Source organism: Lytechinus pictus, chromosome 7 (assembly GCF_037042905.1).
Source record: "Lytechinus pictus isolate F3 Inbred chromosome 7, Lp3.0, whole genome shotgun sequence".
Taxonomy (NCBI): domain Eukaryota; kingdom Metazoa; phylum Echinodermata; class Echinoidea; order Temnopleuroida; family Toxopneustidae; genus Lytechinus; species Lytechinus pictus.
The window spans coordinates 41,477,296-41,504,195 of NC_087251.1; the positions used below are offsets into that span (position 1 = coordinate 41,477,296).

At 34.5% G+C, this 26,900-nt stretch overlaps 1 protein-coding gene across 11 annotated transcripts in view; it reads left to right on the forward strand.

Annotated features, from left to right (window-relative positions):
• Positions 1–26,484, forward strand: part of LOC129264407 (serine/threonine-protein phosphatase 4 regulatory subunit 4-like) — a 60,010-nt gene extending 33,526 nt beyond the window's left edge. For 4 of the 11 annotated variants that reach the window (XM_064102702.1, XM_064102705.1, XM_064102704.1 and 1 more), the window contains 13 exons: positions 509–601; positions 3,658–3,840; positions 4,570–4,675; positions 6,478–6,625; positions 7,610–7,754; positions 8,821–8,862; positions 9,565–9,805; positions 11,065–11,394; positions 14,827–14,965; positions 15,818–15,874; positions 18,601–18,692; positions 19,898–19,991; positions 21,993–26,484. In XM_064102702.1, coding sequence (XP_063958772.1) covers positions 509–601; positions 3,658–3,840; positions 4,570–4,675; positions 6,478–6,625; positions 7,610–7,754; positions 8,821–8,862; positions 9,565–9,805; positions 11,065–11,394; positions 14,827–14,965; positions 15,818–15,874; positions 18,601–18,692; positions 19,898–19,991; positions 21,993–22,017 — 1,695 coding nt within the window. In that variant the 3' untranslated portion in view covers positions 22,018–26,484. Of the gene's footprint in view, positions 1–508; positions 602–1,477; positions 1,511–3,657; positions 3,841–4,569; positions 4,676–6,477; positions 6,626–7,609; positions 7,755–8,820; positions 8,863–9,564; positions 9,806–11,064; positions 11,395–14,826; positions 14,966–15,817; positions 15,875–18,600; positions 18,693–19,897; positions 19,992–21,992 lie in introns of all 11 variants that reach the window. The other 7 variants (XM_064102710.1, XM_064102712.1, XM_064102711.1 and 4 more) reach the window with 4 other exon arrangements.
• The last annotated feature ends 416 nt before the right edge of the window (positions 26,485–26,900 follow it).

Below are 26,900 nucleotides of genomic sequence, written 5' to 3' on the forward strand. Positions count from 1 at the left end.
GCGAGAGCGATTGCTTGCCTAAACGTAAACGATCGCTTAACAAGAGTGTCAGTCAATGATCAAACTGTTAGAACCAACCTTGAAAACTTCTCAATCAAGGTTTTAGAAATAACACACAATTACATTTTAGCAATAACACACATTGCAAGAATGACATTAAAAAGTTCATTAAGATCAATATTGCATATATCTGATTGTTTGTATCTTTTGGTTGTGGGTTCCTCCATTCATTTTGTGATTGGACAAAAGAACTCCCCTTGTATGTCCAAAAAGATCTTTTCGTAGTGCTCCTCTACCACTCTCCTTAAACGTTTTAGTAGACCTTTTTATTGCTCCCCTCATAATTATAAAACTGAGTCTCTGGACTTTAAAACTCTTCATATAAGTGTTCCCATGTATAAGATGAATATAATTTGTCTTACAAAGTGATCTACCGTGAACCCTCTACATTGATTAATTCTATGCCTTTGAAACCTTCAAAAGTTATTTCATAATTTGCTGTTTTCAGGTTTTACAGGGTATTACATCTCACCTCCCTGAGACTTTGGTAACATTCTCTAAAGGAGCACTAAGCAGTAGTGGTCATCATCTCGATAATAAGGTAAGAGAAAGACTTCCTTTTCATTGCAATGTTAGTAATTGTAATAAGAAATGATGTTGTTAAAGCTTTACACAGCCTTAGAAACTCCCCCACTCATATTATAATGTTAAGATGATTTATATTGCTCTGCAGTGGGCCTATATAAATCTTTACTATTGTAAACTAAATTAATCTCCAATATATTTTTTTATCAAACCTTAAAAAAATACTATTCAAGTAGTATTTCATGAAAGATGTATGTTATGATAATTGTAGATAAATTTTGTATGACAATGCATTTAATTTTTTTTCTCTATATGAACTAAAACTGCATGTATATTGTCAGAGTGTTTTGTTAAATTTTGAAAGCAGGTCACAAAATAACAGCAAATGATTACCGGTAATGTGCATTATATCTCCCCATCCTATCCTCTCTTTATATGAGGTTATGTAGTCTAGGGTGCTGTTACATAAAGCTTTGCAATTGATCATATGACTTATTTCTACAATTGATTGCATTTATTAATCCCCATGATCAATCATAAAAACCAGCCCATTATCAATTACTTAGCTTTAAAGTTACAGGGCCTTGTTATTTATGTATAAGGATGTTAAATGGAGGCCCCGTGTAGAGGAGAGTCACCACCTTTGCACGTTAAGAACCCACTGCACTATTCGTATAAGAGTAGGGGGAACCCCCAGTGTAGTGGTCCACCTGCACCCCCCCCCCAATCAGTTATATCGGGAGGAGAGACCTGTGAGTCATAGTGATTCAGTTCGCTTTTTGCCTCCCAGGCAAAGGTGACACCAAAACAAATAATAATACAGATGTGTTTGGAATATTGAGCATTCCTATTCCTATGTGACTATCCTGCTACTTTTCTCACCTTCTTTTAGATGGTAACGATAGGTCTCTTTTCCTATCGCAGGGTAAGATATATGGTTATACAATACATGTATGTAGTGATTAGCATGGTAGATGTAGTATGCATTTTAATAGAACAAGCAGCATTCCATACTCCTGCTTCATTTTCTATTGCAAACCGGGAATGGTATGTCTTGAGGTGTTTTATTTCCCAGTGTAATAAGTGTACATGGGATATGCTGAAAGCAGTTGCATTATAATGAATGTAGACAGGGCTGCACGTTTTATTTACAGGCTAAGAATCATATGAGAGGGAAGCAGCTATGAAGCAGGAAATTTAAAGAGAGAGATAGAAAAGTTGGTTATCTTTGTATGAATTCAACTTGAGAGCACTGTAACTTTTGGCTGCCATTAATTGGGGCTTCCAAAGAAGGAGAAAAATCAATTCCAATCGAGATACAGATTTGATGCTACACCAGTCCATAAATTATCCTTTGTTAGACATAACTGAAGTCCTCGGGTAGAAACTCGGGTAGAAAAACCAGCACCCAAACTAAATCGTTCTGTACTCCAATCAAAGAGAAAGAAAGGAAAAAAACTCTTCATGCAATTGTTTGAGGGTATCTGTCTCAAGCAGTACCATTTCACCTTGTTGGTGCGTAATTTGTGAGATCATCACATCTGAGATGTAATTTTTATTGGATAATTTGCATCCACATTGATGCCTCATTTCTTCATGAGCAGTAATGGACTAATGGTGTTTTGCAGGCTACATATCATGCATACATGTTGCAGCTGTCATTGACGTTTATCTGAGCAGGTCCATTTTCTTCCTTTCATAGTATAGCCTGTTAAGTTTGGTGAAGATCCCCTAAAAGTGATTGTCTTTTTTCATTTCATTATTGTCTTGTTTTAAGGTTTATACCCAAAAATTGATATTTTTAATTAAAAAAAACCATGATGATGTGACATTAAAAAAAACATGCTTTAGTGGTTGTATTTTACTTCTTACTGGAACATTTATTTTGATTGGTTGCCTGATCAATATCTGCATATTTTTTTTGTTGATATTAAACCATTTCTTAAGTTTGTAATTTGCTGAGAATTTTGAGATATGATCCGTGTTTAGAATGGTGAGATTGTTCAAATCTGTGTAAGATGTAATCGTGATAGTGATAATCATTTCAACATTTCTTTAATTAGTTTTGACCCATTTATTAGATTCATATCATCCTCATCTGCAACTCTTGCAGTTCGATATAACACAGGCAATGTATACCACAACTTATTTTTCAAATATGTTATTTCCTTTAATCTTCATGTCATCAAAATACTATTTTAGTATAGATTATATTTAGGAGGTTTTGGTAAAGATTAGTGACTTTTATAATCTTGAAACTGAAACATTTACAGACCTTAAGAAAACTAAGATTTAAATTGTTTTGATGATGATTATATTCAACATATTGAAAGATGCAATTATTTAACTGTATGAAATATGAATATTGCAAGTATTTGTATGCCTCGATTAACCCAGTGATAATGTTAATTTCATAATGAGATTATCTGCAGTGTCTTTTGAAACATTTCTTTTATGTGTGTATAAGTAATTGTGAAATTGTAAAATATTCATATTCAGTTTATTTTCATTTCAGTTGCCCCTCTTTTGAATGTGATATTTCAGTCTTGCCTCAGCTTTGTTATTGAACTGCAGACCTATTGACCCAAATTCACAAAAGTTTTGGATCTGTAGTTTTGAAACAATTTAATGCATTTATTACTCTTAAAGCACATATTTGAGGGAGCGTCCAACGCTTTTATCACAGTGAGCTAAGTACATGTAAATGCAGTAGAGAGTATCCTTGGTGACAGGGTGATTTTAATGCAAAAGCGTTCATTCATTGACTCATTATTAGACGCTCCCTCAATATTCTTGCATAAACCATGATTTTAAACCACAAATTCCAAACCATCTCTGTGAGTTTTGCCTATTGTGATAGAAAAATGCTGGATTAGTAGAGTATTTGCAACAGCAACATGAAAATGTACTAGTAATTTAATGATAAATTATTAGCAATTTGTTGATGCCTATTACAAAAAATTATGATTTGAAATTCAAAGTGAATTTACCAAATTTTACATGGTAGATATATGGATATTTAAGTTATTGCCTGCTGCATTTTGATTCGTGTTATTTTCTTGATGCTACCAGGTATATGGTGTTGGTGATTTGATACCAGCCATCTTGGCTGCAGAGAGTAGAGCATCTAACTCAAGGAATTGGAGACTCCATGTTGATATTCTAGAGAAACTCGCCTGTCTTCCTAAGTGCTTAACCAGTGATCAGATCCATTCCAAGTTTATTCCTCTTTTCTTCAAGCATGTCACTTCTCATGTGAGTTTCTAAATAGAAGAACGAAAACAAGCTTCAAATTATTATAAGAAGTGGTTTAATTGAGGTTAAAATTGTATTTATGAGGATTTTCATATCAGTCATGTCCTCAAGAATGTTGAAAGTTTGCTCTTTTTTTAAATTCATATAAAGTGTATTTTGGTTGTCTTTATTGACTGATTTATCTTTTTTTTTTGGGGGGGGGCATGGTAGTGAAATATTGAAGTAAGTATGTTGTGTTGTTATTGCAGGTCATTCTTTTACTCTTTCAATTGTTTGTTTAAAATTGGCTCACCATAAGTTCAGTCCTTTTTATTGCAAGTAGCAACTTTACAGATTTGATTAGTATGAATTACACTTCATAAGTATATCCTTCCCACCTGCACAAAATTCACAAATATGAAACATGATTATAAAAATCATTTTATACATTTGACATTAAACCCAGATTGATATCAGGCACAACAGTTCCTGTTTGTTTTTGTTTTTTACTTCCTTAGATTTGATTTATTGATTTCCGTTTTACAATTGTACATAATATGATAAACATAACATAACAAGGTCAAAAATACTACAAGACATAATATAATATATATATATAACATAATCATAGATTTAAGGAAGACTTGCATGAATATTGGGACGATATCTTTTCATTGAATATTAGTCTATTTATTTTTTCGATTATATGAAAATAATGAATCTTGAATGTGTGCTTTGTTTTGATTTCAGAGAGCTTTGCCAATTCAGCATGCAGCAGCTAGGACGTTGTGTGTTCTAATGAGAAACTGTAGGAAGTTAGATCATAGACAAGACATGGTAGCTAAACTCATCCATGGTAAGTCACTTACTCAAATATAATGCTCGATTTATACAAAAGCCCTGTACTACATGTCCATGGTATATGTATGATTATTACCTGTACAAGGCATTTTAGCAGATAGATAAATGTCATATTTCGCTTGCTACGAGACCAACGGGGTAAACATTTGCCATATTGACCTCCCAGTGCTTTGCCCATAGGAACACTGTACAAAAACAGAGGGCAATATTGGCCATATTTCTGCTAGTGCGCTTGCGTAGTAGGAGCCGATTTTGATCGCTGATTTCAGTACCGGTATTTGCGAAATCTGGTTGCAACCAGTTTGTGAACCAACGCATTGTAGATAATGTGCGGTGCGGCCAGTGCATACACATTCCAAGCTGATCAGATCCAAGCGCAAGATGTGTTAACTGTATGTGAGTGCCATGCATGATGCGCAACTGCGCGGTAATAATTTACGTCACGATTGCTTAGCAGGTATTAGTTCGCCAAGTTTGTGAATAACATGACATTAGAACTAGTGGTAGGCAAAGAGGCATATGAATTATTCAAAATTTTAGCTTGAATTACACATTATTCAACTCTAGGTAATAATTATAATATTGACTGGCTCTTCTTTCAGGAAACATCAAATATGTTGCCCTTAAAAGAACCATATTGCCCTCGCCTAAAGGCTCGGGCCAATATGATTCCGTCGCGGGCAACATATTTGATGTTCCCCTTAACCCTATCTTAACTGGGCTATTTCGGACCAGTAGGCCTATATACTGGGGGGGGGGGGTCAATTTGACCCCCCTCAGATCTCGGCTGCTGATTGCGCAATCGCCGCGAAAATTTGCAAGCGCGTAGAGCCGGATATAAACTACAAGAGTGTATAGTAAAATTTTCAACAACAAAAATTATGATACTTTTATTAATTAATTATGCAAATAAGCATGTGAAATTTGCCATAAATTTGTTTTTTTGTGTATGTATTTGCCTTTAACTCAATTTATATAGCTAGTAGAATGCTAATTTTTGGTGAGAGTATCAATTATTACATTTCTAACAAATATCTACAAAAACATAGCAAAAATATAATTAATTTCTTATGTATTTTATTGTTTTTTTAATTCTTATGTATTTCTTTGTTTTTTCAAACCTTTGTTTTTCCCGATGAACTTTGTCAAGGCCCCTTTTGTGATCATAAATAGCATAAAATAAATCCATTTAAACCAACAAAACTAAAAATAATCATACATTTATGATTTTAGGTCAAAAAACACAATTTGCATTGACTTTTTACACGGAATCACGTTTTTGAGCAATTTCTGATGCGCAAGACTTGAAAGTAAAAAGTCAGTGAGCGGCGCAGTCAAAAAAATTTGTGCGACGGCGTAGTGACAAAATTTGTTGAGGGGGGGTCAAATTGACCCCCCCCCCCCCCCAGTTTAATAAGGGTTAAGGCCAGTCAATATGATATAATTTTATTTTCACGAGAACCTCCATAACAAATGACTGGTAATTCCCTGTGCATCGTGTACTTTTATCAGTCTTCTATAATAAGATAAAATATCTTATTTTAGATGAATTTAGATTAAGAATTTAAATGAATTTAGATACAGTAATATTTTCATAGTCATTCATATGCACAAGTAGGGAATACTTCATGGTAATATGGACATTAAAAAACTTGCTAAATGCTTTAAATATTGCTTGTAAATACATTGCTTTTTTTTTTCTCTCTCTCTCTTGGTGCACAGTCAGCTGAAGAAAGTTGTCAATGTTCACTAAATGTTAAAATATCTGTATTTATATTTCTCTTTCTTGTTTTATAGAGTGCTGTAGGAGTAAAAGTAGTCGCTATAGGAGGTTATACATTGACATATGTGTCATAGTTATGGAGATGTTCTCTAAATCATTCTTCAAGGATAATTTCATGGAGCCATTGATGGATCTCACAGCGGATCCTGTTCCTAATATCAGGTATGTAACAGGGCTTCAAGGAGAATTTCATGGAGCCATTGATGGATCTCATAACGGATCTTGTTCCTAATATTAGGTATAAAGCAGGGCTTGAAGGAGAAGTTCATGGAGGCATTGATGGATCTCACAGCGGATCCTGTTCGTAATATCAGGTATGTAACAGGGCTTCAAGGAGAATTTCATGGAGCCATTGATGGATCTCATAACGGATCTTGTTCCTAATATTAGGTATAAAGCAGGGCTTGAAGGAGAATTTCATGGAGCAATTGATGGATCTCATAGCGGATCCTGTTCCTAATGTCAGGTATGTAACAGGGCTTCAAGGAGAATTTCATGGAGCCATTGATGGATCCCATAGCGGATCTTGTTCCTAATATCAGGTATGTTACAGGGCTTCAAGGAGTATTTCATGGAGCCATTGATGGATCCCATAGTGGATCCTGTTCCTAATATTAGGTATGTAGCAGGGCTTCAAGGAGAATTTCATGGAGCAATTGATGGATCTCATAGCGGATCCTGTCCCTAATGTTAGGTATGTAACAGGGCTTCAAGGAGAAGTTCATGGAGCCATTGATGGATCTCATAGCAGGTCTTGTTCCTAATATTAGGTATGTTACAGGGCTTCAAGGAGTATTCCATGGAGCCATTGATGGATCTCATAGCGGATCCTGTTCCTAATGTTAGGTATGTAACAGGGCTTCAAGGAGAATTTCATAGAGCAATTGATGGATCTCATAGCGGATCCTGTTCCTAATGTTAGGTATGTAACATGGCTTCAAGGAGAAGTTCATGGAGCAATTGATAGATCTTATATCTCAACAATTATGGTTCACATTTGGAAAAAATTCAGTGATTCCAAGAGAAGAATTTCTGTTTGAGAGATGTGTTTATTAAAAAAAATAAGAGTAGGCCTATATTTATTTGTCTAGTTATGATCTTTGGAACCAAATTTGATCAATCCTTTGAATTGATTTGATTTGTCAGGTTAAAGATGTGCTCTCTGCTTCCTCGGATCAAACATCAGATGAAGCTACCTGAGGACAGAGAGAATCTTCAAGCCTTGGAGTTGGTCGTTAGAAGGCTACTCTCATCAGAGAAAGATAAAGATGTAGATGTGGCCATTAGACAAGTGAGTGTTATTTACTTATTATTTGTTTTATTTCAAAGGTCAAGTCCACCCCAAAAAAATGTTGATTTGAATAAATAGAAAAAAATCAAACTAGCATAATGCTGAACATCATCAAAATCGGATGTAAAGTAAGAAAGTTATGGCATTTTAAAGTGTCGCTTATTTTTCACAAAACGGTTATATGCACAAATCAGTGACATGCAAACGAGACAATTGATGATGTCCTTCACTCACTATTTTTATTGTTTGAATTGTACAATATTTCATTTTTTTTACAGATTTGACAATAAGGACCAACTTGACTTAACCATATAGCATTAAACAATGCTAATTCCACATGTTCAGGGAGGAATTAATCATATTTCACTTGACACTAAGGAGAAAATTTGAATATTTCATATAATAAAATACAAAAGAAATAGTGAGTGGATGACGTCATTAGTCTCCTCATTTGCATACCGACCAGGATGTGCATATAACTGTTTTGTGAAATTAAGCAAAACTTTAAAATGTCATAACTTTCTTATTTTACATCTGATTTTGATGAAATTTTCAGTGTTATGCTTGTTGGATTTTTCAGACCCCCCCCCCAGTCTTCTTAGGCATCAAAATAGCACAGTCTTTTGAGGATTAATAGGGTATTAGATGCATTGATTTTAATCAGTAAAAGTAATAATTTTATGAAGTTTGGCTAGAAACAGAATTGCATTGGATGTGTCGAATAAGATCATGTTTTTAAAAGTAATTTTGGTTCTGATATGAACTTAAAATATTTTTTACATTCTTGACCACATACCCAGGCATTGTAATTGAAATTAAAAAGAAAAAAAGAAATGTGGCAGAAAAATCTCTTTGTAATATGGACTTATCATGCAAAGCAACCACTCTCCAGTGAGAATTAATTCTGTCATTTCTCAAAGATTTTAAAGTTTTTCTGTTATCATAAGAGTACATTGATGACATTAGTGCCTAAATCAGCAGACTGCCTTGTGAAAGCTGGATGGTTAATAAGATGTTTTCACCGTTTATTTAAAGAGATCCTTTACTTTCTTTTCTTTTCTTGCAGGCTGTTTTTGAATTGGACAGAATACAAGTTCATGTAGACTCAGTAAGTTTACCCCCCCCCCTTCTCCACTTATACTTAAATACTTAAATGTGAATTATTCATCTAGAATATTAATAAAACAGACAGACATTTACCATTAGTATGATGAAATATTGAACTTCACTTTTTTTTAATTGTGTAATTGATTACTAGAGGCTTTAGATAATGTGGGTTAAGGGTTTCCATGACATTGCTTCGGCGACAACTGCCATGATGGAAAGTATGCACATTAAGCCAAACATAAAATCTGTCCTCCAAAACTAAATAAACCATAATCATTATTTTTACATTATTCTGAACCCAAAAATCTATGACAATGCTAACTCTAACCCTATGCCCTCTGAGATATTAAGACCAGAGCAAATGTCGCAGGAGCATATGTGGTGTCACCGGTTTGGTATTTGAATTAGATAGTGGCGGGACACCACTGTAATTTTTGTAAGCAGGGTCCCAGCGCCAAGGCTCCGATCAGGACCTTGCGCACCAATTGAAAAATAATTACAGAAATCTAAACTGATTCAGATCGTTAAGTTATCACTATTCATACAAAAATTTTCACATGATATAAAAATTTGAATGATTGAAATCAAAGTATAGAAAGAAGATCACTGAGCAAGATTTCTCAATGATCTTGTTTGAATTTATCGACCTCCAATGTTACGATGTTGTTTTGAAATTCTTGATTTTTTTCTATCACCTTTCTAGCTGAACATGTCACAGTATTACGAAGACGACATGCAAGACAGAAAGAAAGAGGCTGAGGAACGTTCCATGATGGAGATTGAGAGAAGGAATATGGATGAAGGAATAGAGAAAGGAGCAAGAGAGAAAGGATCAGCCAGGCATACAGAGAAGAAGAAAGAAAAAGAGAGCAAAACAGAAAAGAACGTTCATACACACAGTCAATCTAATCCAGCATCCGCTCCATCAACTTCTTCAAGAAAAGGTTTGTCAATTGATCAAAGCGCAATATTTGTGCAGTTTTCTGAGTTGGAGTGATCTGTTTAACTTTGTATTGTGTGTGTATGATATTATTTGGTCTTGATTTTATTCCTCTTCCGTGTAACTCTTTATACATTATGCTAATGTGCAGTATCGAGGAGAAAAAGAGGACACACACATGCACAAATGCTTACACATGAAAGACAATTAGATAGAAAATTGATAACAGGTAAAAAAATAGTAAGAATTGCTTGTAGAGAGTAGGTTTGATTCAATATACTAATGAGAGAATTGGCATTGCCCTTTTTCAAGAGCCAGTTTTAGCAGTGATTTGGTATAGGGGATGCTTGAATTAGTCTTTATATTTAATATTGGTTTGTGTGTCTGTTTAATTATTATCCACCTTTATGAAGGTAAAGTTTTCACCTTTTAGCTTATCCACACTGATTTGGTTTGCATGTTTTGCTCGAGGGCGTTTTTTTTTTCCACTCCATTTTATTCATAAAGATTGTCTCATAATACTTGATAAATAAGACAGTTTATTAGTTTCTTAGCAATATCAAAGCTTTGCATATTATTAGAATGCACAATGTGAGTTATATAATTTCAATTTGCATGATCATTTGATAGATAAAATAGATTATTTTGGTACATAGATTTGTTATTTAGAAAAGGGTAGCTGTGCATGATTCTTTGGTTTTAGCTCAATGCAGTGGTGTTATCTGAAGCATTTATTTATATATTTTCTTTGTACTCCTCCAATATTTTCCTTTTCATTTTAATATTCAACTTGATTGATTATTTGATCGTGATTTTTTTTTTGTAGGAGGTTAGTTTCTCATTTCATAGAGTCTAGGAAGTACAATTATGCTGATATTGCTTTTCGATACTCAAATTTGATTAAGATTTCTTTTAAAGCTCATTTGATTGTTCTTTCACATTCAAGTGCAATGTCATGCTTTAAAACTATCATAGGAATGGCATTTACAAGCTTTGAAGTTTTCTTTAGTCATTCATTCTAGGGTTTCGTTTTAAAAATGTACAACAAATTCAAATTTTTCTATGAAAGCTTGACATCAGCCAGTAAAAAACTAAATTTTCTTGTCTTTTAACATTTTTCAGAATTTTGTTTTTCTGATTTTTTATACGAAGGCACATTTTATATTTGAGACTCTAATCTCCTAATCTTAACCACTGCATGAGTTTGCTGTGCTTGCTTTGTTTCTATCCTTCTTTCCACTCTATATCTCTTTCTGTTTGCAGTGTCTAAAAGCACCAGCCACAAACACAGTAGTACACCGTCAGGGGGCAAGAGCTTCCTGACTAATGGCCCCCAAACTAGCAAAAATATTGCCTCGTCATCATCAACCAAAAGCTCAGTCTCGAATGGTCCCCACTCGGGCAAAAATGTTGCTTCGTCATCAACAAAGAGTTCGGTGTCTAATGGTACCCCCACTGGCAAAAATATTCCCTCGTCATCAGCAAAGAGTTTGGTGTCTAATGGTCCCCCTAGTGGCAAACATAATGCACCAACATCGTCTTCCAGGAAGACTTCCCCTCCACAGGGTCCTCCAATGAACACTGCTATTAGAGGTATGAAGCATTTAGATGATACTCTGGAGTATTTAAAGAGGGTTTCGCACTGAGCCTGTGTAGAGCTACATAGTTTTGCATGCCGACTACGCCAAAGTTGGCTGAATGCTTATGGTAGGAAAAATATTGCTCCTTGCACGATTGACGTAGTTATGGAATTTTTTATTGCAATTATGAAATGAAGTCTGGATATTTCTTTAGACTAGCGCAGGCTGGCGTACTCTTGTGCAGGTACATCATAGAGAAGCGTAGCTTTGCGTATAAATCTTGCACCATTGTGTAGTAATGCATAGACTTCCGTAGAAATAAAGAGTCTAAGAAGTGTATGCTAACATGATTGTATATAGTATGGAAGATGTTGATTATCGTGGTAGTATAGAATCGGTAAAGGAAATAATCTGTTGTCTCACGATGCGGCAAACTGAAATTGCGACGTTGCGACTGCACCTGCTAGTCTTCGTCAGGCAATGAAGTGGACAATCGCTGTGTGCGCCTTTTATACCGTAAGCTGCGTGCCGTCGGTGCCGGCACCGCCGCGCTACGATTGGTCGGAGTAACCGACCAATCAGGGCAGCTTACGGTATAAAAGGCGCACGCAGCGATTGTCCACTTCATTGCCTGACGAAGACTAGCAGGTGCAGTCGAAACGTCGCAATTTCAGTTTGCCGCATCGTGAGACAACAGATTATTTCCTTTACCGATGATTGATTATGTTTTGCATACATGTACCTTGATGTTGCCCTGTCCTACAGTGCTGTAGACCATTCATTGTAGGCATCGCATAGAGTCTATGCAAGTTCATGTAACTCTACGCAAAGCTTGGTGTGAAACACTTCAGAGAAAAAAAAAGCTTGTTATAAATTTGAATAGTCTTACAAAACCATGACGACTTTGATAATTCAAAGGTGCTTCCTTGATGCATGCTTGTGAGAAATACTTAAACAAGGAAGTGAAATAGTTCGAAAATTATATTAAGAAAGCATTGTGTTGTATTATCAAATGATGATAATTCTTTATAAATGTAAAGTATGAATTCAGATTCATTTAATGAATATTGAGTCTTTCATATGTGGGTATCAAACTTGTTCTTGTATAAAGTATTCATCATGGTTTGAGCTCTGCCCATGTGAACCCAACACTAAATTTCAGTATTAATTTTCATGCCTGTTTTTCACCTACATGTACAAAAACTAGCATAAAGACTTTTGCAAATAAATTTATTATACTTAAACCTGCTAGTAAGAGATTGGTCCATGTAGATGAATAATTCTTATCAGGTCAAATAACCATTATCTAAAAGAGCCTTTCTACTTATTTTTATCAAATGAACCGAACATTGCTTAATGATAAAGTCTATCTAATTGATATTTTTTTCTGTTGGCTACACTTATTTCTTGTTTTTTTTAAACTATATTTTAGGTAGAATTATGACTTGACATGTATGTTTAGATTTCCTTGCTGTTGAAAACTCAATATTAGATCGCTTTCTACTCTTTAACATTTTTTCACTGGAGCTTTGGTTGAGACCACTATACCATGATGTGATATAGATATAAATGATGATGTATTTATATTTTTGACCATTTATAAAGGAACAAGAACTATTATTTGGACTGTTTATTTTGATGTAGTCGGAAGCTCTTAGTTTCACCCCATGGAAAACTGATATTCAAAGGCCGCCATTATCAAATCAGCAATTTTATCATATTTTTCATTGACCTTGTACACTGAATATTAATGAATAAAACAATATCTTATGTTCTGTTCTTTTCAAACAGGAAAAAGTAAGTGGTCCTGTTTATTGTTGTATTAGACATTGGATATTCATTAGTTCATTTCACTGCATAATACTTTTTAAACCAGAAATACTGTTACATTAATCCATTATTTTCTGTTATATTTCCATTCATGAAAGCAAAAGGAGTAAATAAATATTAAAAAAAATAATGTGGATAAACAATAATATGTGGAAGAATATTGAATACCCCATAAGTGAAAACCCATAATTTCATTTTATAGTTCCATATATATCTCACTTTTCATTTTGTTTGTTTGATTGAAAGGTGATTCAATGCATGACGAATTTTCATGTCAATGTATGCATGCATAATGCATGCTGCATGCTTTTTTATTATCTTCTCATTGTATTCTAGTATATGCATGGATTAATGATTTCTTTATGTGATTTTAAATAACAATTTCTTTATTGTTTAATGCATAAAATATAATGTGCTTTGTACCCTTCACTGCAAGCATTGAATTTCACATCAAAGAATGGATTTAGTTGGGTATTTTCTACAGGATAATTGCACAAAAATGATTAACGCATTTTAAATGTTGGTTTATTTTGCATATGAATATAGTTATCTTTTAATATTTACTGCAAAATAAGTTAATCATTTGAAAATGTATTAAATTGCATTCTACATTACAGCTGATTGTACTAGTCATAACTGCATGGAAGCCATATTCAACTTTTTTATTTTCTCATCTAGTTTATATACATGAATTTTATATTCTTTAATAGCAATAATGATGATAATGTTGATTTAGTACTTCATGCAATTCATTGTATGCCATTTTCCATTAAGCTTTAATAGCTGATTATAATCATAAATAAGGAACTTTTACATATGTTTTTTTAAATATAGACAAGAATGCCTGGAAACATTGATAAGCATGTGGCATGTCAACCAAACAGGATTATGTCTGCAATTTTCCATTCTGTGAAGTCTTTATTTCGACTTTTTTAAAATCATTTTCATCGTTTGTTTTATTCTGTGTTTGTTGTTGAAGAGATGCATTATTTTTTTATATATTTTTTTTTTATTGAACTACACGTACCTTTGTTAGGGCTTTGTAAAGTTACATTACAAAGGCACATTCTACATACACTATTGCAGGGGGAAAAATCTGTCATTTTTTGTTATTTTTTAAAGTTGAATGACAGATTCTTATAATTTCTTATGTCGAGGGTGGAAAGGTTACATCGAATGTATTGTACTTCGTTCATTTTGTGCAAATTTGATCTTTTGTTACATGAAATTTGATGAAGGTGAAGCACGTAACATTTTCTTCATTGCTTTGTTTAGTACAATGGGCTTACAATACTACTATGAAGTTTATCCCTGCGATTAGATATGAATGATTAGATACATTGATGTTACTAAGTGGATTTTATTCAAGTTTATTAGGCATTATCAAACTAAGAATGTTCCATTAAATAGTGAATTAATCTGTTATTTTAGCTGGAAATCTCTCCGGTTCTATTTTGTAGTATGATTAATCAGAATTGAAGGTCATGTTATTTCTTTTAGATGTGATGTTACAATATGATATTATTTATTATGTGTAATAGGATGCATTCATTACATGTATATGCATGATTATATGTTTTCTCAATCTTTGTATTGTCTGTCTGTTTGTCTATAGCTGCATCTCACAAGGCCCAGAAAGCACCCAAGAGTGAGGTATCATCAGCGCCCCCCTCTAGGACATCCACCAGGGCGGGGAAGAAGTCACCCTCGGCTACTCTCCTTGAACCAAATAATAACGTCAAGTCAACCACAAGGTAAGGGGGCATCTTAGATAAAGGACAGAGTGGGCGGTTATCACTGGCTTATTTGTTCTGGGCCAATCAGGTGCAAGGATTTGCATTATTAGCTTATAACAATTGTCAGTGAAACACTATTTCTTTCATGAAATGCTCCTTAAATTAGATTCTTGAGCCCATCTTGCCAAGATATGCTTGATTCAAATCGCACCTTTATTGCGATTGTTCTCAGCTGCTATTGATTAAGTAAATAATTGAGATTAATATTAATGTATTTAACCAGGAATAAGCTGAAAACCTTTTTGTGTTATAGAAAATGGTCGTGCACTTATTTCATTAAACATTGAGTATCACTGAAGTTCTGAAAGCTACAGATAAATCTCTTTGGTAGTGATTGAGAAAAATAAGATATAAAAGGGAAGTGGTGAACTGAAGGAACTAGAACATCGATGTAAGATATAGGAGAAAAAAAAAGATTTACCCATATAGACACACAGAGAATAGCTAAGTGATATGGAAAGGAGCCATAAACAGGTCATAAAATCTTGTGAAAATAAGGTTTTTGAAGATATCATTGTAGGATATGTTTATGAATTTCTTTATCTCTCCTTTCCTATAACACTTTCCATTTGTCTATGCTGGCTTTTCAATTTCAATATTCAATCTTCTCTGATGAAAGACAAAGAATTTCCTTCATTAAGCTTCCTGATTGTAAAAGAAAACTTTGATGTTTTCCTGCATCACCTTTTCCTCATTTCTAAGCATTTTGATGTTGAAAGCCTTTTTTGTACTGAATACCTTTTGGCATCTTCGCTTGCAATGCTTGATGGGATAGCATGGATGCATTGATTGTTTTCTTTGTTTGAACAGCCGTAATAGATCTGGTTCTGATGGCTTGCTAGCTACGTCTATGATGCGGAATACAAGGTTTATCCATCGCTTCTAACTCCTGCTTACAGTTTGGCTCTAAACCACTTTCTCTCTCCTTTCGCTCTGTAGTTATCACATATTTGCCAGGCAAATGTATGTGTAACATCTTTCTTTATTTAAAAATCGCCTTTCTTGTCTGGCTTTCATGGTTCTTCTGGTGCTTTTATCATTGTCGTACTTGTGTTCTCCTTTTCCATATGCCATTTCATTCATTTATAAAAACAGTTTGAGTGTCAGAAATATGGCTTTATATTTGGTTTTCCATGATTGGTTCCTGTCAAGTTGAAAAGTGTGTGCTTGTTTTGAATATTATGTTTACATAGGATATTAATTTGTGATTCTAATAAACATGTATGTATGTTTTTACTTCATTGTAAAGCTGCAAGTTCAATTTACATGCTTACTTTTTATGTGATTGAATTGAATTGAATTTATTCAAACCAGTCAAAGGAGAACAAAATACAAACAAAATAAATGGTTACATTATAAAGAACTAAAACAAATGGCAGGTTTGGGACCCCAAAGAAGCACAGCTTGTAATCAGGGGCCCCTGCATTAGATATTTTACTCAAACATGGAATAACTATGAATAGAAGAAAAAAAAATACAAGGTATTTAAAGATCACAACAGGAACACTACCCACACGCAAGCATACACACACTCACACAGACAAACACACACATTCACACTCCAAACATGTCACCCCCAGGTGCAACTAACAACTGGTCTTAAATTTATCAAGTAGGTATTTATGACATAATTTCTTAAACCGAGATAGGGTACTGCTACTTCTTATATCAGCAGGACACATATTCCATTCTTTAACGCAAATTGTTCTAAAGGATTTCAATGTAGCATTAATTCTAGCATAGGGTTGGTGAATAAGATGTCTCTGACGTGTGTTATAATTATGAATCTTAGAATTAACCACAAAAGTTTCTTGTAAAAAAGAACAATGCAGGGATTGGTATTTATGTGATTGAATTGTTTAATTGTTGTGTGCTGTGATGTAAGTTTACATAATTTATTTCAGGATAAGCAGTCCTTAAGATGTGATAGAAATTATGAGAAATAAATATAAACAATGAAAACAAAAATTTCAATGAAAGTGTTAGTATTGATCAAGCAATGACAAAGCTCAAAATATCTGTACTAATCTATATTCTAATAATAATAATAAATTTAATTTAATAGGCACTATATCCATCTTGTGAGAGGTGCTCAAGGTGCACAAGTGAAGGGGGGAGCAAAAAAAATAACAAAGGAATTTTATACTGAAAAAAAAAGATCATTGATAAAAAGAGTTATGGAGTTAAGTTTTTAGCTTGATCTTAAATGTTTCGTCACACTTGCTATCCCGGATCTCTCGTGGGAGGGAATTCCATGGCGAGGGCCCCGCATAGATGAATGCCCTTCCCCCCACTTTGTTTTACATTTTGGAACTGATAGAAAACCAGAGTCACTGGAGCATAGAAGCCTAGAAACCAAAAGGTTAAGATATGCCCTTAAAAAATGTTATTAATATTTTGATTGATATCAAACTCATATTTAGGTGATGGTAACTTGACATTTCCCTTTCATGTCCCTGCTTAAATGAGATAAGTACCATAAATTGTACAGTGTATACATGAAAGTGTTTCACAACCTCCAAAAAATAAGAATGCGGTTTGTAGCTTTGCATCATTACCCCCTCCTCAGTGCAACAATAATCCAGTATTTTAAAACAAGGAAAAAGAAAAACAAAGATATCTGATGATTTTCCAGTGATTCAATCGCTTGCTGCATGCACTTATTCATGCTTCCATGCAATAAACATGGTTTCATCATTGATGCCTTTCATGAAAAAAAATAACTTCACTGATTTTTTTTTGTGGTTGATTTTGAAATAAAAACATTAATGACCTTATCTTATGAAATTGTTTGACAGTGTCAGTTTGAAGTGGGCTTTAAAGGTAAAAAAATATATAAGCATTGCTTCTTTTGTATACAGTAGGCCATGTCCATTTTCATCTTTATGTCTGTATGAATAGCTTAAAGGGGAATGAAACCTTTGGAATAAGTAGGCTTGTATGGAAACAGAAAAATCAAAGAATAAGAACAAAGAAAGTTTGAGAAAAATCGGATAAATAATGAGAAAGTTATGAGCATTTGAATATTGCAATCACTAATGCTATGGAGATCTTCCCATTGACAATGCGACAAGGATGTGTGATGTCACATGTGAACAACTTTCCCTTTGATGGACTATAAAATACCCTCAAAATGTCTCTTTCTGCTTTTTCTTGTGGTGATACAAACTCTTTATCTATGATGTATTCTTAAAAAATCTGTATTACATGCCCTCCTTTAGAAAGAACACATGATCTACTGATAGATGTGATAAAAGAGGCAGTTTAAGTGAAATATATACTAAAGTAATGGGGAAAGTTGTTTACAAGTGACATCACACGTCTTTGTCGCATTGCCAATTTGAGAATCTCCATAGCATTAGTGATCACAATATTCAAATGCTCATAACTTTCTCATTATTTGTCCAATTTTTCTCAAACTTTTGTTGATCTGTTTCTTTGATTTTTCTGTTTTCACACAATATATCTTGTTCCAAATGGTTTCATTCTCCTTTAACATGCAGACTGTTTGCAGTGAGACACGGTTCCCTAACAACTCATCTCTGTGACTGTACATACTAATGGAAGTATATTATTATCATTTTGTTTGACAGAACTACAAGGGTTCTAGAATACAGTAGTTCCTTATCATCTCCTACAGCCAGCAGTGCAGCTAAAAGATCAACTAGTGGAACACATGTATCAGGTATGCACTATCTGCAAGGATATGGGAGTTCAGCTTGAAGCTGATTTCAGCTACCCCCCCCCCCCCCCCAGCTTATTCTCAGCTGCTTGTGTACTTTGGTTGTACAAAAGTATTAGAGCTTTTGAAATTTCTGTGATGTTCATATTTGGTCACTCACCTATTTGTATCTGATGAAGGAGGGGAGAAGAAAGGGGGGGGGGAGGATGGGGGAGTAGTGAAGAGGAAGGAGGAGAAGAGGAAGTAGGAGGGTAATGCACTTAGTAGGAAGAAGGAGTAGAAAGAGAGAAGAGGAGGAGGAGAAAGGGTGAGAAAGAGAGAGGGAGAAAGAGGAGAAGGAAGAAAGAACAGGAAGAGGAGGAGGGTGGAGGGTGGTGCACTAAGTAGGAAGAAGGAGTAGAAAGAGGAGAAAGGATGAGAAAGAGAAAGGGAGAAAGAGGAGGAGGAGGAGAAGAAGAAAGGAGAAGGAAGAGGGTGATACACTTAGTAGGAAGGAGGAGTAGAAAGAGAGAAGAAGAGGAGGAGAAAGGATGAGAAAGAGAAAGAGGAGAAGAAAGGAGAAGGAAGAGGAGAGGGTGGAGGAGATGCACTTAGTAGGATGAAGGAGTAGAAAGAGCGAAGAAGAGGAGGAGAAAGGATGAGAAAGAGAAAGGGAGAATGAGGAGAAGAAAGAGGAGGTGGTGTAGGGTGATGCACTTAGTAGGAAGAAGGAGTAGAAAGAGAGAATAAGAAGAGGAGAAAGGATGAGGAAGAGGAGGAGAAGGAAGAGGAGGTGGTGTAGGGTGATGCACTTAGTAGGAAGAAGGAGTAGAAAGAGAGAAGAAGAGGAGAAAGGATGAGAAAGAGATAGGGAGAAAGAGGAGGAGGAGAAGAAGAAAAAAGAAGGAGAAGGAAGAGGTGGAGGGTGATGCACTTAGTAGGAAGAAGGAGTAGAAAGAGAGAATAAGAAGAGGAGAAAGGATGAAAAGGGAATGAAAAGGGTGGTGAACATAAGCATGGAGGAATAGAAAAGAGAAAAAGGGAGGGGAGAACATTGAGAAGGAGGAGGGAAGAGGGAGGGGAGGAGGGAATAGGGAGGGGGGAGGGAAGGAAGAATAGAGAGTGGTTAATGTATATCTAAGTCAGAAGTATACAAGAACTTGTGTAATTTCTTGCATTGTTAATACTCTCTAAATGACACGTATTCTTTCCTTGTTCAATGTTTATAGAATCCAGGAAGTCTTCAGCATCATCAGTCAGCTCAACTCGGTCCGGCAATTCTTCTTCTAGTCATCTATCAACTTCAACCTCTTCAACCAGAGTGTAAGATATGAGACAATATTGTGATGTTAATAGGACGGTGTACTCATTGAGATGCTCTTAACCCTTATTAAACCAATTTACCCCCCCTCGACAAATTTCATCACTACGCCGCCGCACAATTTTTTTTACCGCGCCGCTCGCTTTCAAGTCTTGCGCATCTTTTGAGACCAAATTTGCGACGCCCGGGTACGCGGTTCCAAAATTAAGCAATAATTTGTAAGTGCATGTCAGACCAAAAATTGCTCAAAAACATGATTCCTTGTACAAAGTCAATGCAAATAGTGTTTTTCAACCAAAAATCATAAATGTATGATTATTTTTACTTTTGTTGGTTTAAATGGATTTATTTAAGTTATTTATGATCGCAAAAGGGTCCCCGACAAATTTTAAATTTTGAAAATTTTACTATACAGTCTTGTAGCTTACATCTGGCCCTACTCGCATGCAAATTCTCGCGGCGATTGCGCAATCAGCAGCCGAGATCTGAGGGGGGGGTCAGTATATCTTGGACTGAAAAAGCCGAGTTAAGATAAGGTTAAAGACTGTCCTTAACCCTAAAAGGAGGCTAAATACCCCCCCCCCCCACACACACACATACAAAATTGATATTTTTCTATTTATTACTCATTAAATTTTGTGCCTTCCTATTTCACTCATTATGTGCAAGATCAAGTTCACTTTTGCTTGGCATACAGATTCAAAGCTTCACATGGTTTGGTGCTAGCATGTTGGAACTTATAAAAACTGCTTGAAAACATTATTTCTTGAGAAATATTTGTGAAATGTCAATGCCAGTAATGTTTTTGTTTAATATTATCTTTTTGAAAACATTTGGAGAAGGTGTGTCTATCAGGATCCCAAGTATATCAGAATATAGATTATTGAGACAACTTGACATATGATCAGTATGATTATAAAAGAAAAATGAACTCTCTGGCCAGTGTTCTGAAGTCAGGTTTAAAGGGGAATCCAACCCAAATAAAAACTTGTTGTTATAAGGAAAAGATAAATCAGACAAGTTGATAGCTGAAAGTTTGAACAATATTGGACAAACAACAAGAAAGTTATTGAATTTTTAAAAGTTGTAAATATTGGTAATCACTATACCCATGGAGACTTCAAATTGGCCAGATATGGGATGTCATAGTGATGTAAGGCAAGGACTACTCTTCCATGTACTCCAATACATATTATGGCTAAAATGTCATTTTTCCCAAAAGTTTTATTTCAAATTATATTTTTCTTTCATGAGGACATAAAACAATATACTACCTGGGTTATATTTAGATTACTGCCCCAGGGGAATGGGTACTTAGGAGAAAACCACAAATCCCTGATAATAAAGTACATGGCTTATGGGAAAGTTGTCCTTGCCCCTTGTCATAATTTACTTACCCAGTTGCCAATTTGAAATCTACATAGTATTAGTGATCTCAATTTTAAAACAGCTATAACTTTCTTATTGCTTGTCTGATTTCTTTCAAATTTTCACCATTCTGTTTAATTCATTTTTCTCCTTCCCAACACAAGATTTTATGGCCAAGGCTGGATTCCCCTTTAACTTAGACCACAGTCTAATTCTAAAATTATGGGGAGCCAAAAATTCTGTTTATATTGTATATATCTTATGTTTACTAATTTATTTCCTTTTGCTTTCATAATGAAGAAAAATACTTCAAAATACATGTACTATAGTTATTCCCATACAATTATGAACTATTTGGGTGTCATATGATAGTAAATTGGATTTGTGCCCCAATTAGCTCTTCATAGTTAAGCCACAACTTTAAACCAGGGTTTAATTCAAACCCGAGTTCAGAATACAGGCCATGGAAATTTTGAGAATTGTGTCAATAAGTATCTCAAATACATGTGCATTACCGGTAGAATGAAGATTATTTTAATAACTTAACTCATAATTGAGGAGTATTATTTTAAAGAAAGAAAATTCTCTTCATAGAATTCTTAACAGTATACCTTTTTTTTTTTTTTTTTCTTCAGGAGGAAGTCCACACACAAGACTTGATGAGAAATGGAATCTACTTCTAATATATCCTACATATCTGCTACAGGAACAAACTGCCATATGAAGAGTGAATGTGTGTATGACAGTGTGAACCAATGTTACAGTGACCAGTCATTCATGCCATATTTGAGATGACTGACATGGAGGGATATTAAATGTCAAGTTGACGGACCTTAGACAGTCTGACAGGGACATAGTGGTCATGTCATGTCTTGACTTATCTGACGAGTAGCAGTGACTAAGGAATGCTGTACACTGCTATCATGTTAGCATTTGTGCATTTTGACGGAATTACATTTCGGGGATAACTGAGGAGCGATCGTGAGAGGAGTTGTCTGATGTTCCATCTGCTGAGTCTGCTTGATTAGACAGTTACCATAGTAACAGTCAGACAGACGCCTATGCTGCTCAGCCCTTCAAAATTAAGGAAATTTACCGGATTTGTCAGATGATAATTGTTGATGAAATACACTCTGATCCAGGCATCTGCGTTAACAGTGATGTAGGCTTTATCATAAAGCTCTTTGTGTGGAATTATTCCCCTTGGATTAGCTTTTTCCATGTTGATAGAATATTAGTGGGAGACAAAATTAAATAATGTAATCTTTGATGTAACAAATGCCTGTGCATGTGATCTTACATACTTTGTTCTCACCACTTCAACAAATCATCATGTCGCCAAGGGGAAAAAGTGGTAGTTCTGATTTTTTCATTCATTTTTCCAGTTCATATTTGGAAAAATATCACCATTTTATTACAAAAATGCAGCTTTATTATGCAAATGGCATAAGCAACAAATTATGTGATGAATGTGCTACAAGTCACATTACAGCACTTAATTCCTGATCACTGTTTTGCACAATTTTCCATGATGTTGAGAATGATTTGAAGTGGATGAAAAATATATTCCCCCATATGTTTGCGGCAATGGGCAAATTTATTAGAATATCGTTTTGCACGTTGCAGAAGTCAAATAATATAAATTATTCAATAATTTTTTTCATCATACTCCATTTCAAAATAATTTTTTTTCTAGTCTAATTCATAATATAAATATACCATGATTCATCTGAATGATAAAAGCTGTATTTACCTTTTCAGGCACAGTTTGGTTCAGTCTTTAGAAGAATAATTGTTTTACTAAAATAATATTAGAAATCAAAACGAGGATGAATGAACTTGCAACAATGATATTATACAGGAATTTCTGGCTTATATGTTGTGAGCAGTGATCATCACAGGAAAGTTTAAATCGACATATTTATTTATTAATTTTTGTTGTGTGTTCTCTGTAATGTATGAAATGCAGTTATCAAAAAAAGCCTTCATTAATCCATTAGTTAAAATGCTTGTTATCACCACGTAAAATTTATTAAATGTTACTTTATATTCGTAATATTTTGATGAGAAGGAAGAGAGGGGAGAAAGAGAAGCTCTCTGATAATTTATAGTAGTTGGCTCGTAGTGTTGATCTTATAGGCTGCCATTCAAGTTGTGTGTGTGTATGGGTGGGTGTGTGTGTGTGTGTGTGGTTTTCAACATTTTCTTTCAATTCTTGCCATGTAAAGAATATGTTGGTTTTTGCCAATTTGAACAGAAATTATCAGAAATCTGATGCATTGAGTCCAATGGTGTGCATCGGATGGATAAATAGGCCTGTGTTTTGAAGTCAGGGGTTTAAAAGTAGAGGTTCAATGTATCAGCCCATTTGACTTGCAAGTCATTCTAAAAGGGGAATGAAACTCTTGGAAAAAGTTAAGCTTGTGTGGAAACAGAAAATCAAAGAATAAGATCAAAGAAAGTTTGAGAAAAAATTGACAATAATGAGAAAGTTATGAACATTTGAATATTACGATCCCTAATGCTATGGAGATCCTCCCATTGATAAAGATGTGTGATGTCACATGTGGGCAACTTTCCCTTTGATGGACTATAAAATACCCCCAAAATGTCTCTTTCTGCTCTTTCTTATGGTGATACAATCTCTTTATCCATGATGTATTCTTTGAAAATCTGCATTACATACCCTCCTATAGAAAGAATACATGATCTACTGATAGATGTGATAAAAGAGGCAGATTAAGTGAAATATATACACAAGTAATGGGAAAGTTGTTCACATGTGACATCACACGTAATTGTTGCATTGCCAATAGGAGGATCTACATTACAATGATGATATGAACTGTAAATGCTCATAACTTATTATTTATTCATTGTTTCTCAAACTTGAGATTTTTCTGTTTTTGCAGAAGCTATCTTGTTCCAAAGATTTCATTTTCCTTTAACTGTTTGAGAAGGATAAATAAGATAGTTGTCTTATGATAAACATAATATACATAAATTTGCAAAGCGCAGCTTTTATATAAATATACTCAGTTAGATAAATTATATGTGTACAAGGCAATTTTCTAAATTAAAGAGAAATGTTTCCAATTTCTATTTGAAGATAGCAAGTGATGGAAAACTTCTTAGGCCATGTCAATTGACAGGCTATTCCATAGTTTGGGGGTAGCAATTGCAAATGCGCAATTGCCGAGTGCGATGTTTTGTGAAAGGGAATCTTCCCTATTAACAAATTAGGGAGGAGCATGTTAAACATAAGAAACATACAATGAAATCAAAATGTTGACATTTTTGGCTTTCTATAATTTCAGCAAATAATTAGACCATGGTATAAGTTAAATAGAATACGGGCCATAGAGTACAATTAAAACTATTGTGTATAAAGAATACCACATCATATCATAGGAATTCTCAGTTATCTGGTAGGGCAGGGGGGGGGGGGAATGTCCAGTGTATATGTCCTGAAGGCTCTCCAACTTCAATCCAACTAGAATTCTAATTCCACTATATTTCATTCTTTGTTACTTCCTGAATGGTGAATTTAATGATAAGCAATTTTTATGTGATATTTGATAATCCTAGGTTTGAGAGTAAGCAAGCAATTACTGTTGGTGAAGGTGATTGCCAAGGGATTGATGGAACAAAAAAATTTAGGGTCAATGACCTCTTGATTATGAACGTACTCAAGACTAATTTTTAAGGCTTTATGACCTTATGGGCTGAAGTGATCAGTGAAACCCAAAAGTACCATGACTGCGAGTGATGGGGGAAACTACCTTTTTTCACATGACTGACTTTTGACCAATCCTGTAGCAAGATTCTTAGTATGCGGAATATAATAAATAGTACTTATGCCTTTGAAGTAATAATTGTTTCTGTTGAAATTGTCTCATATTTTGTCACACATGCTTGGGGCTTCAAATAGAAATGATTATTATTTTCAGTTACTTTGATATTTTTTCTGTTGAAGTGGCTGCCTTTCTTTGTATCTCAACTACTTAAGTTAATTGCATTTGACATCAATGGGCACTTTAGAACTCTGAGTATGATTGAGATGAAGTGTATTCATTTTGTGCTTTTTGTCTTTCCTGTCATATAGACATGTATTGAAATTGTGCCTTGTCAATGTCCAAATGTGTGAACTTAAATCCAATAATTGAAGGAAAAAAAAATTCAAAATCGTTTGTGCCTTAATATAAACATTGTCTTTATAACTCTGTAGAAACAATGTGCCTAACGTATTCAATATTGAGGTTGCTAATTTTTTTAAAATACATATCAGGAAAAGTGAATGAATATATCAAGAATCTCACAATAATATCCAGTATGCTACTTACCGTTATGAGCTGACATTCAGTACCGGTGGTCTAGTTAGAAACATCTGTGATTAAAGAGTGTTTGGTTTCTTTTTTTTTTCTCTACTTTTAGTCAGAAGAAGCAATAGTTCATCTCAAAATCTTGCAGTGAAAGCCTTTGTAATTGTGTTTGAAAATTGTGGTTCTTATAATGTCATTTGTCTTGATATTTCACCACTAATAATAAGGAATCTAATTGTGATTTAAAGACCCAGACCAAACCCATAAGTGAAATTGGCAAATCATGTACAAATTCAAAGCTTGTAAACTGCAAAGCACAGCAATGCAAGCTTTATGCATTTTCACGACTTACCAGCTGAGTATTTTGCTAAAGAATAGCTCAAATTATCAGGCTTCAAAAATAGGCTTTCTCGTGCTTTTCACCAACCTCAAAACCGTGACGTCATGTCGTGTTTGAAGCGATGTGATTCCATAGGTTTGTACCCAAAAGAATGGGTGATTTGTCTGCTTTTCAGATTACGTATTTTATTTTCTTCATTTCTATCACATAGAGATATCATAAAAATCTTTTCCTTCAAGCTTTAATTGATGAAATCTACAGCTTTGCAGTTTTTGCCAACATTTAATTTCTCACTTATTTGGCGCAGCTATCCAAGTCTATCTGCATTCAGATTATGTGTAGAAGTTTTCCTGACATAGCAATTCAGGCCCAATCAGAGCCATACAAAGAAATTACAAAAAAAAAACCTAGTGCAGGTCTCCATCCATGTTAGGACTGAAAAAATATCAGTGCCATTTTCCTTTGAAAAAAAAAAAAAGAAACAAATTCATGATCTGGAATTACCAAAATAATCTTTTCTATGTACGAACCTATTGGATCACAACCTCCAGACTCAATGTGAGGTCACGTAATTCAGGCTGTTAAGAAGCTTGATAAAGCCTATTAGTAGTATCTGTTAATTTGAGTTTTTCCTTGGGCAAACTACTCAGCTGTCAAGCAATGCATTTGCATAAAGCTGACTTTGTTGTACAATGTAGCTTTTATTACTATATTTCCCATTCGTCAATTTCACTTTAAGCTCCCGGCGTTCTGGGTCTTCAAGTCACTTCTCAGTTTTTTTGTACTTAACTCTTCAGCCAAATCAATAAAATGTTGCTGTGCCATAGAAATACCATGAAGAGAGGTCGTCTGAAATGAATAGTGCTTACATCAAAGTAAGA